Source organism: Gouania willdenowi, chromosome 20, assembly GCF_900634775.1.
Source record: "Gouania willdenowi chromosome 20, fGouWil2.1, whole genome shotgun sequence".
NCBI lineage: Eukaryota > Metazoa > Chordata > Actinopteri > Blenniiformes > Gobiesocidae > Gouania > Gouania willdenowi.
Window position 1 is genome coordinate 2,602,101 of NC_041063.1, and position 22,193 is coordinate 2,624,293.

The 22,193-nt window shown below is 36.1% G+C and overlaps 1 protein-coding gene across 1 annotated transcript in view; it reads left to right on the forward strand.

The window, feature by feature from the left end:
* The first annotated feature begins 1,431 nt into the window (after positions 1-1,431).
* Positions 1,432-22,193, forward strand: part of rab18a (RAB18A, member RAS oncogene family) — a 29,050-nt gene continuing 8,288 nt past the window's right edge. Inside the window, exons 1-2 of the mRNA XM_028435031.1 lie at positions 1,432-1,634; positions 17,083-17,138. Coding sequence (XP_028290832.1) covers positions 1,567-1,634; positions 17,083-17,138 — 124 coding nt within the window. The 5' untranslated portion in view covers positions 1,432-1,566. The remainder of the gene's footprint in view (positions 1,635-17,082; positions 17,139-22,193) is intronic.

The following is a 22,193-nucleotide window of genomic DNA, read 5'->3' on the forward strand; positions in this document are numbered from 1 at the left end:
ATGTACATGACATGTACAGTACATAATAGTAATATTTTACTATATACAAGTTTCACCAATTTAATTTTAAATAAAATTGCCCCGGGGGCTTTCCCTTGGGGGGTTCCCGTTACCAGGGGGCGCCCATGGGATCCGGCAGCCTTGGCCTGCTGGTTTGGCCTCTCTCGGCAAGGGTATTCCGGGTTGGGGCTGTGGGTGCTTCCCCATCCCTTCCATTTTCCTACCCTGACTCCCTCTTCCCTGTTCCCTTCCCCCCACCCAGGTGTAACACTGCGCTCTCTTTTTACATCAAATAAAGTGTTTCTTACGGTTCCTCATGGAGGGCTGGTGATGGTCACAATAAAATAAATTCATTTATTTCATTGCAATAACAAAACATGCATTGTTGTCTAAAAAAGATTGTTGCACTTCCTGTAGTGTTGACCTTTGACAGCATGTGCAGACAAAGAAAAAGTGAATCATTTTAAATAAAATAAAATATAGAGTGGCAAGATTTAAATTCATAATATATATATATATATACAGTGTTTGGAATAACGGCGTTTAAAATAACGGTGTTAGGTAACAGCGTTTGTTTTTCATTAATGGGGTAATCTAACTAATGACTTTTTACACCGTTCTAACGCCGTTAACGTTACTGAACATTAAATGTGGTGCGTTACATGTATTGATTAAATAAACTGTGATCAGAAAGCATCCCTGGCTTCATACTCAGCTGTAGTGAGCACACACACACACACACACACACACACACACACACACACACACACACACACACACTACAGATTTGATGAATCAGCAGAGATAGTGAGCGTGGAACAATCTGATGAAAAGTTGTCATTTTTAAGGTGACGATACAAACACTACTTTATATTAATTATGGTCAAAGACAAGAACGTACATGTGAAGTGTTCATTATATCCAGGTGTGAAGACTTTGTCCACATCTGTTGTAAACAACTCAAATTTAATGAAGCACCTCACAACAACACACGCATCTAAAAAATCTGAATTCTTTGACATATAGCAACTTTTTTTTTTTTTTTAACAGTAACGCAAATTGTTACTTTCCTTGGTTATTAGTTACTTTTATTCTAGAGTAATTCAGTTACTAACTCAGTAGTGAATAACTATAACTAATTACTTTTTTAAAGTAACGTTCCCAACACTGTATATATATCACAACATATACCTTTTATTATGTTTATTGAGTAGGTATTAATGTATTTTATACCAATATATTGTCATTGTTGTTCTTAATATATGATTTAAAAAAGCTTTTTTGGTTTATGTTGTTCACGGATAGGATTGTAATTTAAATATATTTAAATAGGGTTTGTTTGTTTCAGTGTGTATCGACACTGTGAGATGATGACGTAATAACAACACAGCTGTGGAACACGGAAGTGTTGTGTTCACATTTCCAGTGAAAGTGTCAGAGTGAGAGCTCAGTGTGAACAAAGGATCTGTGGGTGCTGAGGCAGTAAACAGGAGGCTCCATGTAAACAGTCTGTAGCCGCTGCTGGAGGCTTCATCTCTGGGTTAAACTCTGCTCTGACTCAGCGACATGGACGAAGACACTCTCACCACCCTGAAAATATTAATAATAGGAGAAAGTGGCGTTGGAAAGTCAAGGTAAAGAACCACTCGTCCTTGGTAATGATGTGGCTGTGCTAGCGTTAGCCTGCTAGCATTAGCATGAGCTAAGGAGTAACAGAAAGTGATAGTATGAAAGAATAAATCACAGCTTTTGAAAACAAGAGAAACAAAATCTAATGATTAATTCAGAGATTACATTTGATAAGACAGCAGTTTGGTTGTTTGGATATGTTATTATTAACTGTAAGGTTAGCATGATGAAGGTGAAGATGTTATACATGATCTGTGTTTGTTCGACATACATTTAAATATTATTACCAAGTGATGGGATTAATTCACTTTAATCATTGACATATTTCTGTTTTCTCTTTGTAATTATTCACACCTTAAATACCAGCCTGTTCAGCAGATAGTAGGCTGTGATATTACAAATGACAAACTCAAGGTCCGGGGGCCAAATCCGGCCCTTTACTGCATCCAATGTGGTCCCCAGGAAAAAGTATAAACAAAAGAATACTAATAATTACAAAAATAATTTAGTTGTAGATATCTCAGTCCTTTTTAATTCACAAAATACATGGAGCTCCATAATATAAACAAACCTTTGTTTTCTGAACATGAAATCAAATGTTATCGTTGCATAAATTGGGATGAACTTGTTGTTTTGTCTAAGTTCAGGGATGACCTGGAAATGTATTTGGAATCGATGTTTTCTCATTCATTTTCACATTTAACATCTTGGTCATCTGCAGCATCTGTGAACCAATAAAACACAAACAGGTACTAAACTAAAGATTATGTTGGATATGTTAAACATATCCATATGTTAAACATATCCATAGACTGCCACTCAATCCGTACGCAGCCATTGCTCAGTTTAGGACATGTGATAGATGCCACACGTGACTTAAAGTTCTGTCAGTTTAATTTAAACTCATATTTATTTTTATCTTTTATTTTAGCACTAACCCAGGAAATACCCTAAAATGTTTATTTTGTTTTGAAAGGAGGAATTTGCCGTGTTAAACATGTTAAAATTTAAAAAATTTACATGTCAAAAATGGGATTTGAACCCACAACAGCAGAAGGAAGAATTCTTGAGTCAGGCGCCTTAGACCACACACACAACACAGGCACATTCCGCACAGTCCCGGGGGCTATGGCTACGTTTAACGTATCTATAGACACTTTCATAAAGATATGGTTTGAATTTTTTTATTACATAATAATTTGCTATTTTTGATCAAACCCTTTGTGCACATTCAACGCTGCCAAATAATATTTAATAACTCATTCTTTATTTTCTCTTTCTGTGAAGTCCATATTTCAGGTTTGATCTAAACTGGTGTTTATCACAATAACGATAAAAATCACAATAAATAAAAACTATAAATAAAAAATTATTAAAAAAAATCACAACTAAGTGTAAACAGGTTCCTTACAAACACAAATAAATGTGAATACATCAACATTAGACACATTAAAAAAAGCTACAATAACTGCTGACTCAAAGAGTTCATGAGCTGATATATTATGGAATATATTAGTACATGTGGGTCACTATTAGTGTTATTGTATGTAATTCAATTATTTTCTCATTTGAAATAAAATTATTTTCTAAAAAAAAGCACATGAAAAGCAAAAATAACTCCATCAGTGTTTTTATTGCTGATGAATCTTGTTTCATTTATCTGATAATGAGTTACATAAAGTTATGATTGATAAATAACTGATTTCCTATAATTAAACCAGATCAATCTGATGATTTAATCATTCTGTATATTTATGTGTAATAATCTCAATAGTTACATTAGTCTAATGGGACCAGCGTTGTCTGTGAACACGTGAAATATAATTAAAAATATTACATTTCACAAGTTTGGACGAATGAATAATGACATTAATATTATGCTAATATTTATTTCACACAACGTGTGACATGTTAATTTTTATTCTTCCATAGTAAAGTGTTAAATCTGACCATAAACAAATCGATGAATCTCTGGTTTTATGACAGTAAGACTTGTTGTTTACTTGGTTTGTTCCTTATATGGAGTGGTTAGCTTTAGCTCTTAGCCCAGTCTGTTGTGTCGGTGAGTTAGCTTAGCGTAGTTAGCTTTAGTTGAGTTTCCAGTTCATAATCGTTGCTACAGGTTCATCTCTGTCCCCGTGTTTGTGGAACTTTGGGTGGATCTGACGGAGGAACTTGGATTGGTTCACTTTATTGGATGGTTGTCTGGTTTTTACCAAGTAGTGGTCGATGATGTATCATCATAGTAGCTTCAGGTAGCCGTGACGAGCACCTCACACACACACACACACACACACACACACACACACACACACACACACAGACGGCGGTGTGAGGGGATGGTGACGGTGCACGTCAGAGCTTCCATAAACAAGGTTCCGCTCCAGAGAATAATAAGTTGACAACAAACAGGGGCAGTTTTGTCCCGTGGAACATGTTTTTTTGGGGCATTCTTAGTTAAATTGAGGCACAAATGGCCCTCGCTAATGTCCAACATGGGAATTTATCGTTTATATCGTGGGATGACAAATTCTTACCGGTGAGAATGTGTTTGACGATAAATCATAAATGATAAAATATTGCATATTCCTACCGTCACTGACAACGATTCGATATGAACCATGATACACTACCAGCGATACGATATATTAGCGATACATTGAGTCCCCTGGTGATACGATACTGTACGATTCACGATTTGATGTTGATTTGATGGCGATTAAACTCTACACAACGCGATTCAACGTGATGCAAAAATGTAAATAGCAAATGAGAAGCTGCAGTTCAAGAAGTTTCCTTATAAGCAGCAAATGTAACGTAAAAGTACACATAACATAACAAACAGGCCTTTTATTTTCACCAGTAGGGTTGGGATTTAGAACCAGATTCAACATTAGGAACAGGAAGTGGTTCCTCATTTAGAACCTGTTTATCACACTGTCACAACTTAAACAGTGACATCGTCTCTGTCAATCAGTGACTTAAAGTCACACTTTCATATTCCTGTCTGCCATATTTACTAATATGAACTGTTCAGCAGGTATTAGACCAATACAGTAGCATTAACATTTATAATATGAATAATACTAATAATAATAACCTTTCACTATTAGGTCTTTCACAACTGATTGTGAAAACTATAATTTAATAGTCACAGCTGCTGTAAACAGACTCTCACTGATTCATATTTAATGTTCATGAGACAAACAAAGAATAAAATAAAATAAAATACACTTTTGAGAACAGGTTGTCAGTTATGTGTTTACCACGGGTAGAGGAAGCCGCCAGAATACCACCTTATTTATTTATTAGTAGGGCTGGGACGATACCATTTTGTCATGATTCGATTTCAATCTTGATTCTTGGATGTCGATTTTATTTAAATTGTGATTCTGATTTGACAAGTATTCCGATTCTACAGTGAAGATTGTCACAATTTTTTTTCCAAATCTGTTCACTCTGGAATTGAGCAAAACCCAAAGTATGCTCATACTTTAGATTTAAATCGCACACGTTTGGGTTTAATCTCGAGTGTCACTTTATTCCCAAAAGGGAAATCACAGCTGCTGCTAATCTTCCTTGTGTGTGAGATCACCTGTTGGTGTATTACGCCACTCAGCGGTCATCCACGAAAATGTGAAAAATAAAACAAGAAAAATGTTCAATAAATAATAATAAATAAATAATAAATCGATTTTGGGAAGAAGAATCGATTTTTAAAATCGACACCCAAAAAATCTCGATATATGGTAAAATGGATTTTTTTTCCCACCCTTCGTTATTAGAGATACTTTTCCCACCAGTTTTGCTGGAGCTCTGTTTACAATCTGAGGTAGGGGGACCATCGGCACCATATCGATACTAGTGAGCCCCTCAGTTTGTGTCAGTTTTAGCAACACGACATTCTTTACAGACCACCCACGTCTGGTCAAGTTTACCAACTTTCTACGTCTGATTTTTAGTTTTTATGTGCGTTATTATGTCATCTATCGCTGCTGCTGCTGCTCTCACTGACCTCCGTGTTTCTATAACTTTGTTGCGATACCAATGTCTCTTACAATCTCAGTACGTGACTGCTACGTACGTGCTGGATTAGCCATGCACAGAGATTACTGTACTGATTTTAAAAAAATTCTTAAAACATCCCATCAGTCAACAATCAATAAAAAATCGACCAATGATTGAAAAAAATATGATTGTCATGATCAGATTTATGTGAATACAACAGCTTATTATTATAAAGTTACATTAGGTTAACTGTTATTTAATGCAGTGTATATTATAATCATGTTTTTTTGGAAAATAAATGATTCCTTCACCATGAAGAAGATGAACCTGTCCATCCTTTCTTTGTGGCGTTGGAACCTCTCCTGCCTCGTATATTGTTCATTTCTCTCCAAGAAAAGGAGCCATTCAGCACTTGTCAGATAACATTAGCTTTGAACATTCACTTTAAAATTGAATTTTCAATCTCAGCACGGCAGAAGTAGCAAAACTCACAGCGGACCTAGCAAAAATTCACTTTCCGGTTGTGCACATGCTCATAATCCATCTCAATACGAGGTAAACTCAGTCTGGGTACTTGTACAGACTTGTGTGCTCGTAAACTCGTGAAATGTCATCACGCGCAGCACAAGTCCTGTTCTAATTCAAAGTCCGCTTCTCAGCAAGTCCACTGTAAATCCCCGGATGAGAACATGCTCCGCCCATTTTACCAAGCATGTACCAGAGGAGATTTGTGCGTACTCCGTCAGCCATATTTCCCAGCATGCACTTCAAACGAGCGCATTATTTCAAAGATGACGACGGAGGAGGATAAGCCGCACATGTGTAAGTTACATTGACCAGCATATTGAACATAATAATAATAATAATAATAATAATAATAGTAGTAATAATAATTATGTATTAGATTAGGAGTTTAATTTCATACCTGAGATTCTGTTTTGTCCAAAAGAAAAAAAATTCAGGACAGAATTTAGTTTTTCTTTACAAATGTAATAAATAAAACATGTAATTATTGAGAATTAAAAAAACCTTATTCAGAACGGAGAATTACTTTTATATATATTTTTTTGTATTGTCTATTATTACCAATATTATTTATAATATTATTATAGTTGTTTGTGTGCCTAAAGTATTTCCAAAATCGTTTTTTTTAGCTTATTATTATTATTATAATTTAACAATTATTATTAATTCAATACTTAATAATTATTAAGTAAGAATTCAAATACCTTGTTTTGATGTAAAATATTTTATTATTGTTGTTCATAAAATCTGTTCAGAATTTTTTTATTCATCACCAAATGTTTTATTGGTTTATAAAATAATTAACATCTACAACAATGACATCTACTCAGTGATACATATTATTTTCGCACATACATACAAGCTTTTGCTCACAACATATGGAGTATGCATACTTATAATTTAGAAACGACTCTATGATCAAAACAGAAGGCACAGCAGTGATGGTGCATTCAATGAGCCTCGGAAACACAGGATAAAACACAACATGAAAAAACCGTTTAATGTTTTAGTGACAATATTAAATTTTTCTGCAACAAGCAGTGGCTGTAAAAACAGGTCATTTATTTTATATAATTTTAAATGAAGACGTAACAATTTTTTTTAAATAACAGCAAAGCATAACAACAGGTTACATGTTTTCTGTTTTTTTATTTTGCAGAAATGCTGTACTTGAATTAAGTTAACAGTAGCATAAGCAACTTAGCATCTGCATTGTTTCAGCCCATGGAATTAAATTCAGAAGTTTAAAATAAAATTAAATAAATTGACATCAAGAAATAAAACAGTATCTTCATCTTCAAATTCTTACACATCTCAGTTTACATGAACACAATGTTATATAAAAAATGTTTTTTTTAGTTAATGTATTTGAAAGGCTACAAAATGTAACTTGAATTTGATAACACATGATCATGTGATCAACACATGTTAATTACTCATTTCTTGTCACACATAAAACATGCATATTTAACTTGTACATTGATGGTTAAATGAATCTGTTCTCACACAATTAAAATCTCTGTTTTTATTGGTTTAGTTATTTTACCAGAGATTTAAAACTTAACGTTCAGGAAAGTTGATGATCTGTAGATGTTGCAGGAGGTGAAGTAGGAATGTGCTGAGTCATTGAACAACGTGATTTATTTTAAGTTAACTAATTGTTATATCTTGATTTTATTTGTCATTAATCATTAATAGCCTTTAAAGCTATAGGGAGCCATTGCATGAGAGTCAAAGGGCCACATTAAGCCCCAGAGCCACCGGTTGCAGACCCCTGCCCTGGGAGAACCACAGCTGAACATCTGTTCTGGCATCATAGTCCATCAGTTCTGGTCCCTTTATGCTGATTCTGATGAGCGTGTGTACGCTCTATCGCTGAGCTCAGCATGTTTTTCCTTTTACTGCTGCTCAGAGCACTCAGTGAACGGCTGGTTATGCCTGGCTCCATTCACGTTTACAGTACATACACCAATGAGCTCCAAAGGAGTTTATATTCATCGTTGCATTACCCACAGCCAAGTTGCGTGAGCATGCACCGTCTTTGCGTCTGGAGCCCTGCAATGGGTGCAGTCATACTTTAGCTAATAAATCTCATTTTTCAATCTATGGTTGTTGTTTGTTTGCTAGAGATTCAAAAGTTGCATAGAATTAATTTGATACTATGTTTTCTATATATTACTGCTATAGCAATCCAACAATGCTAAATGTAGGGATGTAGAAGAAACATTTTTTTTTGTGTGTCAAATGAAAGGTGTTTGAACACAGTTGTTGGTAATATATAGTCATTTCAATCCAACCTGAGATATAGACTTCACATAAACCAAAATTTAAGAATTCATTATTATATTTGGCAGCGTTGTATGTGCACAAAGGGTATTATATTAGTATTTTATCGTTTATGATTTATCGTCAAAAACATTCTCACCGGAAAGAATTTGTCATCCCTCGTTTTAAACGATAAATTCCCATGTTGGACATTAACGAGGGCCACGGGCCATTTGTCCCTTAATTTAGCCAAGAATTCCCCTAAAATCCTTGTTCCACAGGCCAAAACTGCCCCTGTTTGTTTGTTGTCAACTTATTATTCTCTGGAGCAGAACGCTGTTTACGGGAGCTCCGCAGCCGCGATGTACACCACGCCTCCCGCCCCCAGCTCTCACACCCACACACACAGCGGTGCTCGTCACAGCTACCTGAAGCTGCCGAGCTGCGATACATCATGGACCGCTACTTGGTTAAGACCAGATCACCATCCAACAAAGTGAACAATTCCAAGTTCTAAAGCTAACTATGCTAAGCTAACCCACCGACACACAGACTGGGCTAAGAGCTAATGCTAACCACTAGGGTTGGGCACCGAGAACCGGTTCCTACCGTTACGAAGATGTTTGCATTTCGATTCTTTTTTTCGATTCCTAAATGCCCGCACTAGTTTGTTTCCGCGACTTGCTCTGTTTGTTTCCGCAGGTTTTGCATAAGATGCGTTCAGTGTGCCCGTGAGTGCGCGTGTGCATGTGTGTGCGCGTGTGTGTGCGGTTTCAGTTTGGACTGAGGACTGGAAGGGAGATAGAAACTAATCATCGATTAAAAATCTCAGTAAAACTCCAGAAAACAATCACCAGTAATAAATATTATCTCCCTGGTAAAGACAGTAGCTCTAACAACTGGTAAAATGATAAACTGATGATATTCAGGATATACAGCCTGTACATGCAGTACAGGGACACATTTACTCCACCTCTGGGTCCTAGTGCCTGTCGACCGGTGAAGCCTGTTCCGTTTACCGAGGTCCATGTGTGTTTAATAAGTTTGTGTGTCTATCCACTCTGTCTTTTAAGGCTTTTATTAAATAGTCTCGCTGGAGTCCGGGCCGCCGCCATCTTGGATTATGTTGTCATCGCTGCAAGTCGCGCAAGCGCAGAATGGTCTTATATTAGTCTATTTTCTTTTTAAAGTGGTGTTTTTTGTGGCTTTAGACTCATCCATTTTTATTCATCCATTCAGCAACAGCATTTAACTCTGTCTGCAGGACAGTATTCATCTCTTCTGTAGTAGAAGCTGATGTATACATTGTTGAGTCGTCTGCATACATAACCATTTTGGCTTTTGTAAGAGCTAGTGGTAGATCATTAGTAAATATATTACATTATAAAGGACCAAGAACACTACCCTGGGTACTCCGCATGCCAAACTTCCGATGTTGGAATAACAACCATTGAAGAAAACGGTCTGAGTTCTCCCTGTTAAGTAGTTATTAAACCATATAGTAGCAGAATCATCAAATCTATAAGCAGTCAATATATCAATGAGTATTTTATGGTCAATTATAAAGCTGAACGATTAATTGCATTTGCGATTTTATCGCGATATTACATATCGCGATTTTGATTTGCCGTTTGGTAGATTTTTTTTTTTTTTTTTTGTCTGCACGTGCTGTCAAAGGTCAACACTACAAGAAGTGCAATCTTTGTTAGACAGCAATGCATTTTTTTTTTTTGTTATTGCAATTAAATAAATTGCATTATTTTAATTGCTCCCATTCAATCCATTCAATACATTTGTGACCACACACAACCAGATGGCGGTAATGCACCCGCATCAGGATTTTACTTTAAAAGTAATATTTTATTTAAACAAAAAGATATTTATATATATATTATTTTTTTATTTATATTTCCAGTGCTTCTGATATTTATTCTTTGATAACACTTGAAGTCAATACTTCAGAGGGAGTGAGTTTACTGAATAGTTCAGATGTTGAACAGTTTAATACACAGATATGTTTGCAGCACTCTCTGCACTTTGCTTGGTTTTCCTTAATGTTTCCTAACCGGATGGGCAATCCACTGACTACATTTGGAATTCCAAAAATATAACATTGTCTAGTTTTTTATTAATCAATGACCAGTAATGCATAAAGTACATTTTGTGGTGAACAGAGGAAAAATCGCAGTAAAATCAAAATCGCAATATTGATTGCAAAAAATCGCAATTTTGCTTTTGGTCAAAATCGTTCAGCCCTACTCAATTATGTCGAAAACGGCAGAAAAATCTAGCATTAGGCTTTCCACTAACTTTTTTCATTGTGGTCAGAGCTGATGCAGTTGAATGCCTCTTTCTATAAGCGTGCTGATTAGGAATGAACAGTTCATTGTAGCTAAAATAACTGTTCACTTGTGCATACACCATATTTTCCATGACTTAACCAATTGCTGTGAGTAAACTAATTGGACTAGATTATTTAGACCAGAAAAGGGTTGCTTCTTGTTTTTTAGTAGAGGGATAATTTGGCTTTTTTGTGGACAAACACCTGTAGTTTAGCTTTTTTAATATTCTTTATCAATTTGTCAACTTCACTCAGTTTTACTTATGTTTCCTTATCAGGTTTTAAACTAGATTTGTATCTAGGGATGTCCCGATACAACTTTTTCATTTCCGATATGATACCGATATTGATGCGATATGATATCAGCATGAATCATACATACTTTTATTTTTATTTTTATTTATAAAAGAATAATAATTACTTATTTTGTAGCGTGGAATGTTAGAAAAGTATTGATCAAGTGATGTCACTCAAACTGAGAACAATAGTCAGCAACAGTAGGGATGAGAAAAACTGACCCATTTATTATTAACAGATTGGTTACATACATTTTAACCTCCACCATAATATCTACCGTATTCTACAATGAAATAAAATCAATAAAAAAATTAAATAATATCAATTTTCAGGCTGATATCGGACCAATATCTGATATTGATATTGGATCGGTACACCCCTATTTATATCACGTCAGTCTTATTTGTTTAACCTTGTGAAGTGAAACTAGTCCAAACTGTTGTTCAAACTAAACTAAGAAATGAGCAAAAAAAGAAAATGGACCATAAGCTGTAAACCACACTGTTTCTTCTGCTGATATTTTAGTGTTAATCAGAGGTTTGGCCGAGAACCATTAATCCCTGTAATATTCCAATCAGCTTTCCTCTTATTCTGACTCTCATAAGCTTTATAACATGTGCCAGTGCCAGAATGGAGCTCTCTCTGTGTGTAACTGTGGTCCAGACTGCGTGAAAGAATCCTGGTAGCCAGCCTTTAGCCATCAACCATCACATTGCAAACTGTGGTGGGAGTAAAGCATGACTGAGCCCACAGATAATGACCTGCTTACAGGTTTGTTGGATAAGAAAACTTTCAAGGCAACAAAGAAATGGTTGATGATCATCCTTTAATTTAATTAGCTGGGTTACAGGGCTTAGTGGTTAGTGATGACAGGAATGGAGTAGTTTGACTGGTCAGCCATTTCTACGTGAATGTTTCCACTTTGCGTCGTCTCTGTCATAATGTATAGATGAGTTCCGTTGATCCAGATGAGTGATCAGTGGTGCAGGGTCAGGGTCTGCCAGGGCAGAGAGCCAGGCTCACACTTGTTACAGACCTGATTTAAAAAACAATGTCACCGTCATTAGGGATGCCGATTTTCAGTCATCACAGAAAACAGATGGAAAATGCAGCGTTCACATTCTGAAAATGAAAAAGTCATCTGAACTGGGGGTTGTATTTCTCTAAACTTTCTGTCTTTAAAATCCAGCCCCAAGATGTAACGGACTAAACCAGGGATGGGCAACACTATCACAGTGGGGACCAAAACATGTGATTGTACATGATCCGAGGGCCACCTTTTCAACATTTATGTCAGCATGTAGAATAATGAGCATTAATACAGGGGGAGACAAAAGAGTTTTGTCTTTTTTTTTGTTGTTTTGTCAGTTTTTAGTCATTTTGTGTTTTTTTGTGTTCTTGTTGTCATTTTGTGTGTTTTTCTGCCATTTTCTGCATTTATTTTGTTGATTTGTGCATTTTTGGGGTCACTTTCTGTATTTTTGTTATTTTCTGTATTTTCCTGTCATTTTGTGTAATTTTGTTGACAGTTTGTGTGTCTTCAGAGCTATTCTGTAATGTTTTGTTTTTTGTGTTTTTGTAGCCATTTTGTGGTAGTTGTGTCTGTTTTTGTTGTCACAAGAAAGAAGATGAAATAAAAGAGAAATGGGTAAACTGACAAACATTTTGGAATAGAAAATTTGAGTCCCTACATTGTGTATTGCCTTTTTAAGAAAATTATCAAGATTAAAAGGATCAATCAGAGCTGAGAAACAAAGTCAAAGCTGTTTCATTATAGTCATCACTGATTATTATCCCCCACCACCACAAAGTGGAAGGAGGATATAGGTTTGAGCCCCGTCTGTCTGTGCGTCCATCCGTTTGCGTTAAAGTGGACAGCTTTTCTCAGAAACCGTTTAAGATACGATAACCAAATTTAGTGCATGGGTATCAATACCTTGATGGAGTTCGAAAATAAGAAGCGCACAATTATGTTTCTAGGAGTTATTGCCCTTGTGCCATTTTTTTTACTCTGTTTGAGGTATCCTGGAAGGGGACAGCTTTTCTTAGAAACAGTTTAAGATAGTTATTAATTTTATATTCTGATGTGATAATATTTTCTTATGTATACATCTAAGTTCTTAGATTTAGGACATTTAGGAAAAGGTTGTGAGTTATAATGAGAACCATTCTGGTGGGAGATGTTGATGACTGTCTTCTTGTTTTATTTACAATCCCTGAACCTCCCAGTAAAGTATCTTTCTTACTGATTTAAAATAATCTGAGGAAACTGGAAGGAAGTGATGGGAAACCTTTTAGTTTACATACGGTAATTGCTTTCTTCTTTCCTCCAGTCATTTTCAAATAGCGATTTCAAATACCAAAACTATTAATTGTGCAGCTCTTGTTCAAAATAATAATAAAAACTATTTGAATTTGAACAGGCGTGACCAGACTTAAATGATTAATCTTGACAAATGTCTTTAGAACGTCTCGTCAATATCAATTATCTCTCTTTCTACGTGGTAAGTTATTTCCTTTTCCACTCGACTTCACCTTTAATCTGCTTCCTAACTTTTTCTCTGCAGTGCTGATAGTTTGTCTCGTGTGTGCAGACAGGTCTGCATTGACCGTGGATAGATAATGGTCTGAGTAGAACACCATCTGTGCTTCCTACACAGATACACAGCTCAAGCACTGTTCCAGAAAGCTATTTTCTCTTATTAAGAAACAGGATTTTTGTAAAAACCCAATAAACAAATTCACACTGATGAACGGCAATGTTTCATGTTTACCTAAAATCTCTGATTCACCTCAAATCACCAGGTAGATGTCTGCTTGGCAAGGAGAAAGCAACAGTTCACTTTACCAGATATAATTGCCTAAACGCATCCTGCATCTTTATTTTTGGCTTTGTCTGAATGCAGCTCATCGTCTGTAATATGGACTGTAATCAATAAACATTTTCAGTTCCAGTATTTATAGAAAGGAGAGAGAGTTATGATTGGGTCAGAGGAAAAAAATGAGCTAATTCCATCATCATCATCATCATCTGTGCTTGATTAGTCATGCCGTAGAAACCAACCCTATCCTCATGAATGCGTTCCAGGGTGATATCATCTGGAGGAAATAGATCTAATGCCAGTAAAGGACACCATCACCTGGAGAAATGAGTGATTTAGACATGTTGGGTGTTGCAGGTCAAACTGTTAAAGCAAAGCAAAAAGGAAATCATTAAAGATTACTCACACTCCATGAAATAGAAAAAACTAATCAAACTTTATTTATGGAGCACTTTTCATATATGAAATATAATTAGTGAAGATGAGGAGGCATCCTCACTATTGTTAGCCGTTTTTTCTTCCTCTGCGTTAACTCCTCCTTTACCGTTTGTCCGATTTTGACAAATAAGCTATGAAAAAATTCAGAAATTTCCTGAGATTTATGCTTTAATAATTTTCAACTTTTTCAACAAAATTCTAAATTTTTTAACTGTCCGCTATTGTGAGTTAGCTGCATGACATGCCGGGTAAAATCCACAAGATTACGAAGATTTTAAAAATCCTGAGTAAAAGAATCTTAAAGGTTATCTACATGTAAATTAAAATCACTGATTAGAAGGATCATTATCAACTATGTTATGAATAATTGATAAAAACTCTTGAGAACTCACTAATAATTGGGGCTCTATATAATGTAATGTAGAGCTGCAACTAACAATTATTTTTGTAGTCAACTAATCTATCAATAATTGTTTTGATTATTCGACACATACAAGCACATATTTTTGAATGGATGTTTTAACCCTCCTGCTTAAATATTCACACGTGTGAAAGTGACCTTGTTGTGCTCTGACAGCGTGTTTTACAGAAAGGAAATAAAACAATGACAGGACAAAATAATGCATTTATAATAGTGATCACAATAAAAAAAAATAAAAAATTAAATAATAGAAAGTGCATGTGGTCTTGAACAACTACTCATAACAGAAACACTTTGTAAAAAAAAAAAAGGAAAAGATGTTGCTAATCTGTCTTACACGTGTGGTAAGAACTTCAGACCAACTAAAGAATTATGCATGGTAAGGTGTAGTCTGGCTGGAACGTCTGTATCATCCTCACCCATGGATATTTTTCTCGTATCAATGACTATTATATTCAAAATGTTCTTTGGGGGATGCATTAACCTCTCCTCATGTCAAACTCATCCTAATGCCTTGGCTTTGGAGCACTATTTAAAAAAAAAAAAAAAAAGATATACCTATTACAAATGATCAGATTACCTAAAAGTTAAGAAAAATCTAATCATATATCAATATTATATAAAATTACACAATTGACAGTAGCAACAAAAGCATTTTAATATTCATAATTAATGCTAGTATAAGCAGAAAACAAGGTATTTTAATTAAAAGCAGGTTTCGTGAAGTAAATTATGCATAAACAAAACTGAAGTAGCGCTTGCTAACTTACAGTAGCTAGCTTCTTCTGTAGTTTTCTGACAGATGAGCACTAAACAAACGTAATAACTATTTTAATCATAGTTTGTTGGCTAACGAACAAATCTGCATGTGATTAAAATTAAAGATTGTTGAGATATCATCGTGACTTATGATCTCACCTTTCCACTGGACATGAAGAACGTGGAACACCCTGTGCTTACCAAGCCAGTCGTACCTCACATAGTTTACATCTCACTTATTTTGCTGCTTTATCTTCGCTGAAATGTTCCCACACTTTAGAAAGTTTAGGTCGAAGCTTTTGGGCTTCTTCAACAATTTGGTCCGCCATTTTTTCTCGCTTGTATTTTCCAATTACCAGCATTAAACGGTCAGGTGGGAGTGGTAATGCCCTCCGCAGTTCACGCAAAGACCTGCACCAGGAAGTGGCTGCGTGCCGGTTTTTATCCTTTGTTATTGTTTACAAGATTTAATGACACGTTGACGCAGATTGTAAAGCGTCAAATTTTTGTTGTCGACGTTTTCAATTATGTTGACTAATCGTTGCAGCCTTATGGTACGTTTTCACCAAACACGTTCCGGGTGTCAAAATCGTGCCTCACGCCCGTAGTTGAACGCTTGTGCTCATTAAATACAGACGCTTGTCAGGCGCGTGTGGTTGAATGGAGAATAAAGTTTGGAGTTCCTTGCCTCCGACTCCCGTTCATCGGCTCTACATTATCCAGAGAGTGACTTGGCTTTATTTGAGCCTCGGCGCCATTTCTGGATTCACCAGAGCTGCACTCGGACGAGAGTCGCATTCAGCGCTACTTCCATCTCTCACGTGCCCAGTGTGATGACCTGCTGACCTGCATCGGCGCTCGCATCTCCTACCAGGACAACAACTACAGATGCTCTATTCCAGTAGAAGAGCCTGTCCATCTGTCTCCGGTTAGTGTTTTTTTCTGCTTGTCATTATTCTAAATACGTCACGGTTGGGGAACGCTCCTGATTGAGCGCCGGACGCACGTCAAAACGCGCCACACAGGATGCGCAGTGGGGACCTCTTGACGTTCCTATAGGCACGTCCACCATATGTTGTGAATCTACACCTGACACTTTAGACGCATTCGACGCGTTTGGTGTGAACGCGCTGTTAATGTGATGCATAAAAAAGGACTGTTAAAATTAAAAGCGTGAAATTCAAAAGAAGAGCAGGTGTCAAATAAAACATGTTTGGTGTCATGGTTGTTGGTAGTGATAGATGCTGTGCCACCTCCCCTCGTACCATCACGGATTGAAAAAGTGAGCGAGAATTATTGGTGCGTCTGTGCGTCAGGTTTCAGTTAAAAACTAAAAATCCAGTTTGTGATCTAAAATCAAATTATTCATAAGGAAGGACTTGATTAAAAGAACATATACAATAAAAAGTGCCATCGTCAGTAAAACAGATGATTTAATAAAAAGAGAGTGTGAGTTCTACTGGTGATTAAAACAGGGATGTTTGCAGTGGAGGAGGGAATGGAAACCAGTCAAACATATAGATGAGTGTATAGCTCTGATGTATTCTCATCTTTATTTGTATCTTTCCTGTCAACAGCCTCCTCCTGAGGTTCACAGAAGACACATTTGACCCAGAACAATCAGCAACCATTGGTGAGTACATGTGAGAAGTGGCTTTTGAAATGTGGAGCAGATAGAAATATAACACAACAGCCTCCTTTACCAGGGTTTAATGAACAGTAGTCAATGTGGTGTAGTAGCACATGATAGCACAGCATGAAGCATGTCATATTACACACATTAACTCCCACGCAACAAACAGTAGTGTTACAAAAACACAATAAGGAACATTGTAAAGTGTAAAAAATGAATGTTTCATTACTAGGGATGTGAATCAATCCGTGTGCCCTTCGTTCTTTGGTTATTCCGTTTTAAAACCAAACCAAAATAACAAATAAACTGTGTGGTTATTTTGTTTTACTGACTTAAAACCAAAATAGAAATACATCTTCTTAAATCTTCTGTTTGTGTGATATTTGGATATTTACGGGGTAACTATGGACGAGAGCTTCATGTTTTTTGCATTTTTGGTAGCGTTCTTTCTGCTCCTCAGGCTTTCTGCAGAGCTGATTAATACACAATCATTGAAAACATCTGTGTGGAAGCCGAGAAACCTCATGCACAACCAGTGATGAATGCACTGAAACATTTTGAAAATGTTTTGCTAATATTGCAATTTAATACTCAACTATCGTGTGTAATTTAAAGATTACAGTAATAATTAGTTTTAATTTACAGTTATAGAGATGATAAAACATAACTTGCTGTGGTTTGAGGTGCTGACACATATTCACTGATAGTGATGGAGCTACAAGCAGACACACTCTGCAGAGACAATGAATAAATGAATCACAATTACTGAGCCTTTAACAAATAAGTCCATAAAATGTGACCATCCTCTTGTGTTAGCTTTCTGTTAGCATCTCTTATGATAATGGCTCAGTTTTAACCCATGTCTTAAATCAACTGTAAAATACACTAATAAAAATAATCTATCATCCAATTTGTTTTTCATCTTTTTGTTTCCTTGTTAGGCTTCCTAATCCATAAAAATATTGGCATTAGTGTTTTTGATGTGGGCGTATTCCTCTCAATTTTAATTTATTAAAGAAAAATGATATTCAAGATAGCTGAATGATAGTGGGAAATCTTGATATGAAACACACATTTAGTTAACAATTGTTAAATTGTAAGCAATAGAACTTTAGCATGGTTATAGATTATGTATAGATTATAGGTTTAAAGATTTCCATGCCAATTACAATTACAAAGTCAATTATCTGAACTCAATTACAATTAAATTACAACAGCAATAGATGTTTTCAATTACATTTACACTTATAATTATGCCATAATTGTAAGTAATTATCAATTTTGCCAGTTATAATGAAAAACAAAAGCACAGACTTTCAGTTCCCACAACTCAAACCCATATGTTTATAGCACACCTACTATTTACTGCCAATAATAAGAAATAGAAATTAAGCAATTAGTTATTTCAGATTCGGTCACCTTACAGTCATTTAGAGTTTGGAGTCTCCACTGAAAAAAAAAAAGAACACTCGGCGAGTCATATTTAACAATCACCAGAATACTGTACACCAGACAAAGGCAACTGGGGGCCACATGTGTCCCTCAGTGTAATTCTGTGCAGCCCCCGAGACAATGCTACCAAAATTTTAAGTAAAATGAATAGCAACACAATACACAGAAAAACTCACAAAAATTAACAAAACAACAGCAAAATGCACAGAATGTCAACAAAAATACACAAAGCGACAACAAAAACTCACAACAACCACCTGCACTCACAAAACAACAGCAATTACACAAACAAAATGACAGAAAAAAAAACACCCAAAACGACAAAAATACTGAAAAAATAAATAAATGAAAATATAACACACAAGAAATAGCAAAAACACAAATAATGACTTATAAAATACACAAAATGCTAGCCGAAATTCCCAAAATGACAGCTAAATACACAAAATGACTCCAAAAACACACAAAATTACTAAAAACTCATTAAAAGCTACACAAAAAGTCAACAAACGATGACAAAAACCTCTTTGTTCTTTCCTGTGTTAATGCTCAGATTCATTATTATTCTTAATTCTGGCATGAATATTGATAATGTGGCCCTTGGAGCAGACAATCACATTTTTGTGGCCCCACTGTGATACCAGTTACCCATCCCCACCGTACACGCTCAGTTTATTTTAAACCTAAAGTGGGCTGTAAAAAAGCAGACTAGACTATGTCTCCTCCCAGTGCCCGCAATATTTCACTAATCAATCATTTCATGTGTCACTGGGTCATGTTTCTTCTTATAAATCTAAAGGTCAGGAAAATGTTTACTTACTTAGATTTATGTCATTTAAGATGTTGTGTGGTTTTCTTACAGTAACAGTGTGAGTTTGTGTCGTGCACACAGTGCACTCTTTGTTCAGACGAACAGGCTCTTAGTCCAAACAGTGAAAACTCTCTGTAATGTCCAGGTCAAAGCTGAGATGGCTACCGCTGTTCATGGTCGGCTAAGATGCGTTGCCAAACAGATGTGGGCCTTTCCTTTCTGACTCAACCCGTTTAATCTGTAATCATTCACATTTTATTAGAAGGTCTTCATCATCTTCACCACATGAAAGGGTTTGTCTGTGGATGTACAGTCGCACTGACAGAAGCTGTCCCACTGCATCATCACATTAACACAGAGTACTGGCCTCAGATCACTAACTGCATCCAAAATTACTCTGCTGTCTTTCACAAAGATACCCAGATTATGTTGACAGTTACTGTTTGATGATTTCAGCACTCAGTTATGTACCACCAGTACAAAAAAAGAAGGAAAAGTCCTCCAGAGTTCAAACACATGCTGAAAGTTTATTCATTCTTACAAAACACACCAGATGTAAGATAAGATATTTCTGTGTGTGCATCAGTCTTTAGACTAGCATTGATTCGTATGTTAAGGTTTTATTTATTCAGACAACTCTTCCTTAGGAAATCCACTTTGATCTCCTGACATGTTTCGACTGACAACTGCCAGTCTTCGTCAGAGGCGTCTGCTGATCGCATTGATGTTTCCTTTGAAGTCTCCTTGACTTCCACAGTCAAGGAGATCAAAGTGGATTTCCTAAGGCATTATTCTGACTGTTATTGAACATAAATTTCTATTTTTTTTAAACATTCATTTTACTTTTTTCCTCTGATTTGTATTACTTTTATTGTATCCGACTTTATATATGTGTAACATTGGTAGAAGCAAAGATGAATTAATAAGTACAATTAATTATGTACTCAACATGGGTTTGAGGGGCGGATTCAAGATCTGAAATAAAGGGTATTAAACCAATTGCGTCTCTAAATTCTTTAGTGATGCGGTTTCCTCACGTGCTGCACGGAATTCACTAAGATTGCAACAATGATTAGTGCACGTGCAGAACTAGTGCAGACGGCCCCTATTTAAATGAGCGTTTTGTACATGTTGTGTTGAACATGGAGGGTGAAAATAACAATGTGAAGCAGCAGAATTGGAGGTGTTCGTAGTGTTCGTAGAGGGAACGAATACAAATAATGGATGAATTACACCAGATGGATAGATATATAGATAGATAGATAGATAGATATTCTTTATTTATCCTGCAGTGGATGTGACTGTGAGTGACAGATGGGTGCATGTGTGCGGCTGATCATGCTCACACACAACTGGAGCCTTTTGTTAATCTCTGCTGTGTTTTCTGTCCACATTTACGGCAGCAATGATCTCTGAGTGTGTGACTGCACCTGCATCTCAGTCGTACTATTTTGTGGTACTAAAACTATCACCGCAAACAGTTCCAGATTTCAGGAATTGCATTGTTGCCCCTGCATGAATTTGCATTTCCTCCTCCCATATTTTAGCTCCCCCTGGGAGATCCGCCTGCTATACATATTCATTGGGGGAAATGCGCTAAGAATAGAAAAATAGTAAATGTAGTAAATTTTCTTGAAAACTGTAATAACAGAATAAAATATAATCTCTTGGCAAAAGTGGTATTTACTGTATTACACCCTAGATCACAGCAGGGCCACAAAAATGTGCTTGTTTGATCAGAGGGCCACATGTTCAACATTGTGTATTTGTACAGTCATTTAGCGTTTTTTGGAGTAATTTGTGTATTTCTGTTGTCGTTTTGCTTGTTTGTACTGTGGTTTTACAGTCATTTTTTCTTCTTGTCTTTTTGTGTACTTTTGTTGTCATTTTCTGTATTTTTGTATATTTTTCTGAGTGATTTTGTGTATTACTGTTTTGGTTTTGTTAATTTTTGGAGTAGTTTTGAATGTTTTTCTCGTTTTTTTACTGTTTTTTCCTGCAATGTTGTAATTTTATGTATTTTTTAAATGTATTTTGGCTTTTGTTTTGTGTGTTTTTCTGTCATTTTGTACGTTTAGCTGCATAAAATTAGACCGAGGGACGAGTGTGCCCCCGGGCCACCAGTCTTTAGCTGGGTTTCCATTACAGATTTTTGCAAAATAAAAGCGATATTCCTAAATGTCAATAAAGTGTAATTGCGCTTTTAACGTGTTTCCATTGAAGGTTGTTTTGTTCAGGAGCCTCGCAACTCCCATGAAATCTCATCCTGTGAGACTTCGGCGCAGGAAGGCGGATGTTCAGAAACTCCTTGTAGCACTCCCTATTTCTTTGTTGTTTCACGTCCGTGTATTTGCATAAAAAGTGTTTCCATGGTGCTTTTGCGACACATTCCAATATCGAAATGTCAGAAATACCTCCTCATGAAAGTGTAAAAACTTTTTGCGATATTTGAGTGTTTTTTCTTAATGTGGGTGTTTCCATTACCAGTTTTTATTGCACTATTTAGATTTTGCGCATTTCCTAGGGTAATGGAAACACAGCTTCCTGGTCTGGTCACTGATTTTCTCTGTAAATGGGCTGAGCTCCACTGAGCCAGATGTGAAAATAATCCATCATCAGTGTACATTTCCCTGCCTAATCTGTCAGGGGGTGCTAAACCTTAGGCCAGCGTGTCATACAGACACTGCACACTCTCCCCACAGCGACACTGCTACCAAAGCAATAGAGGAGATTTACTTGTCAAGAAGGAACGTTTCTGTGTTGTTTTTCTCATGTAAACGTCTTCTCTTTGG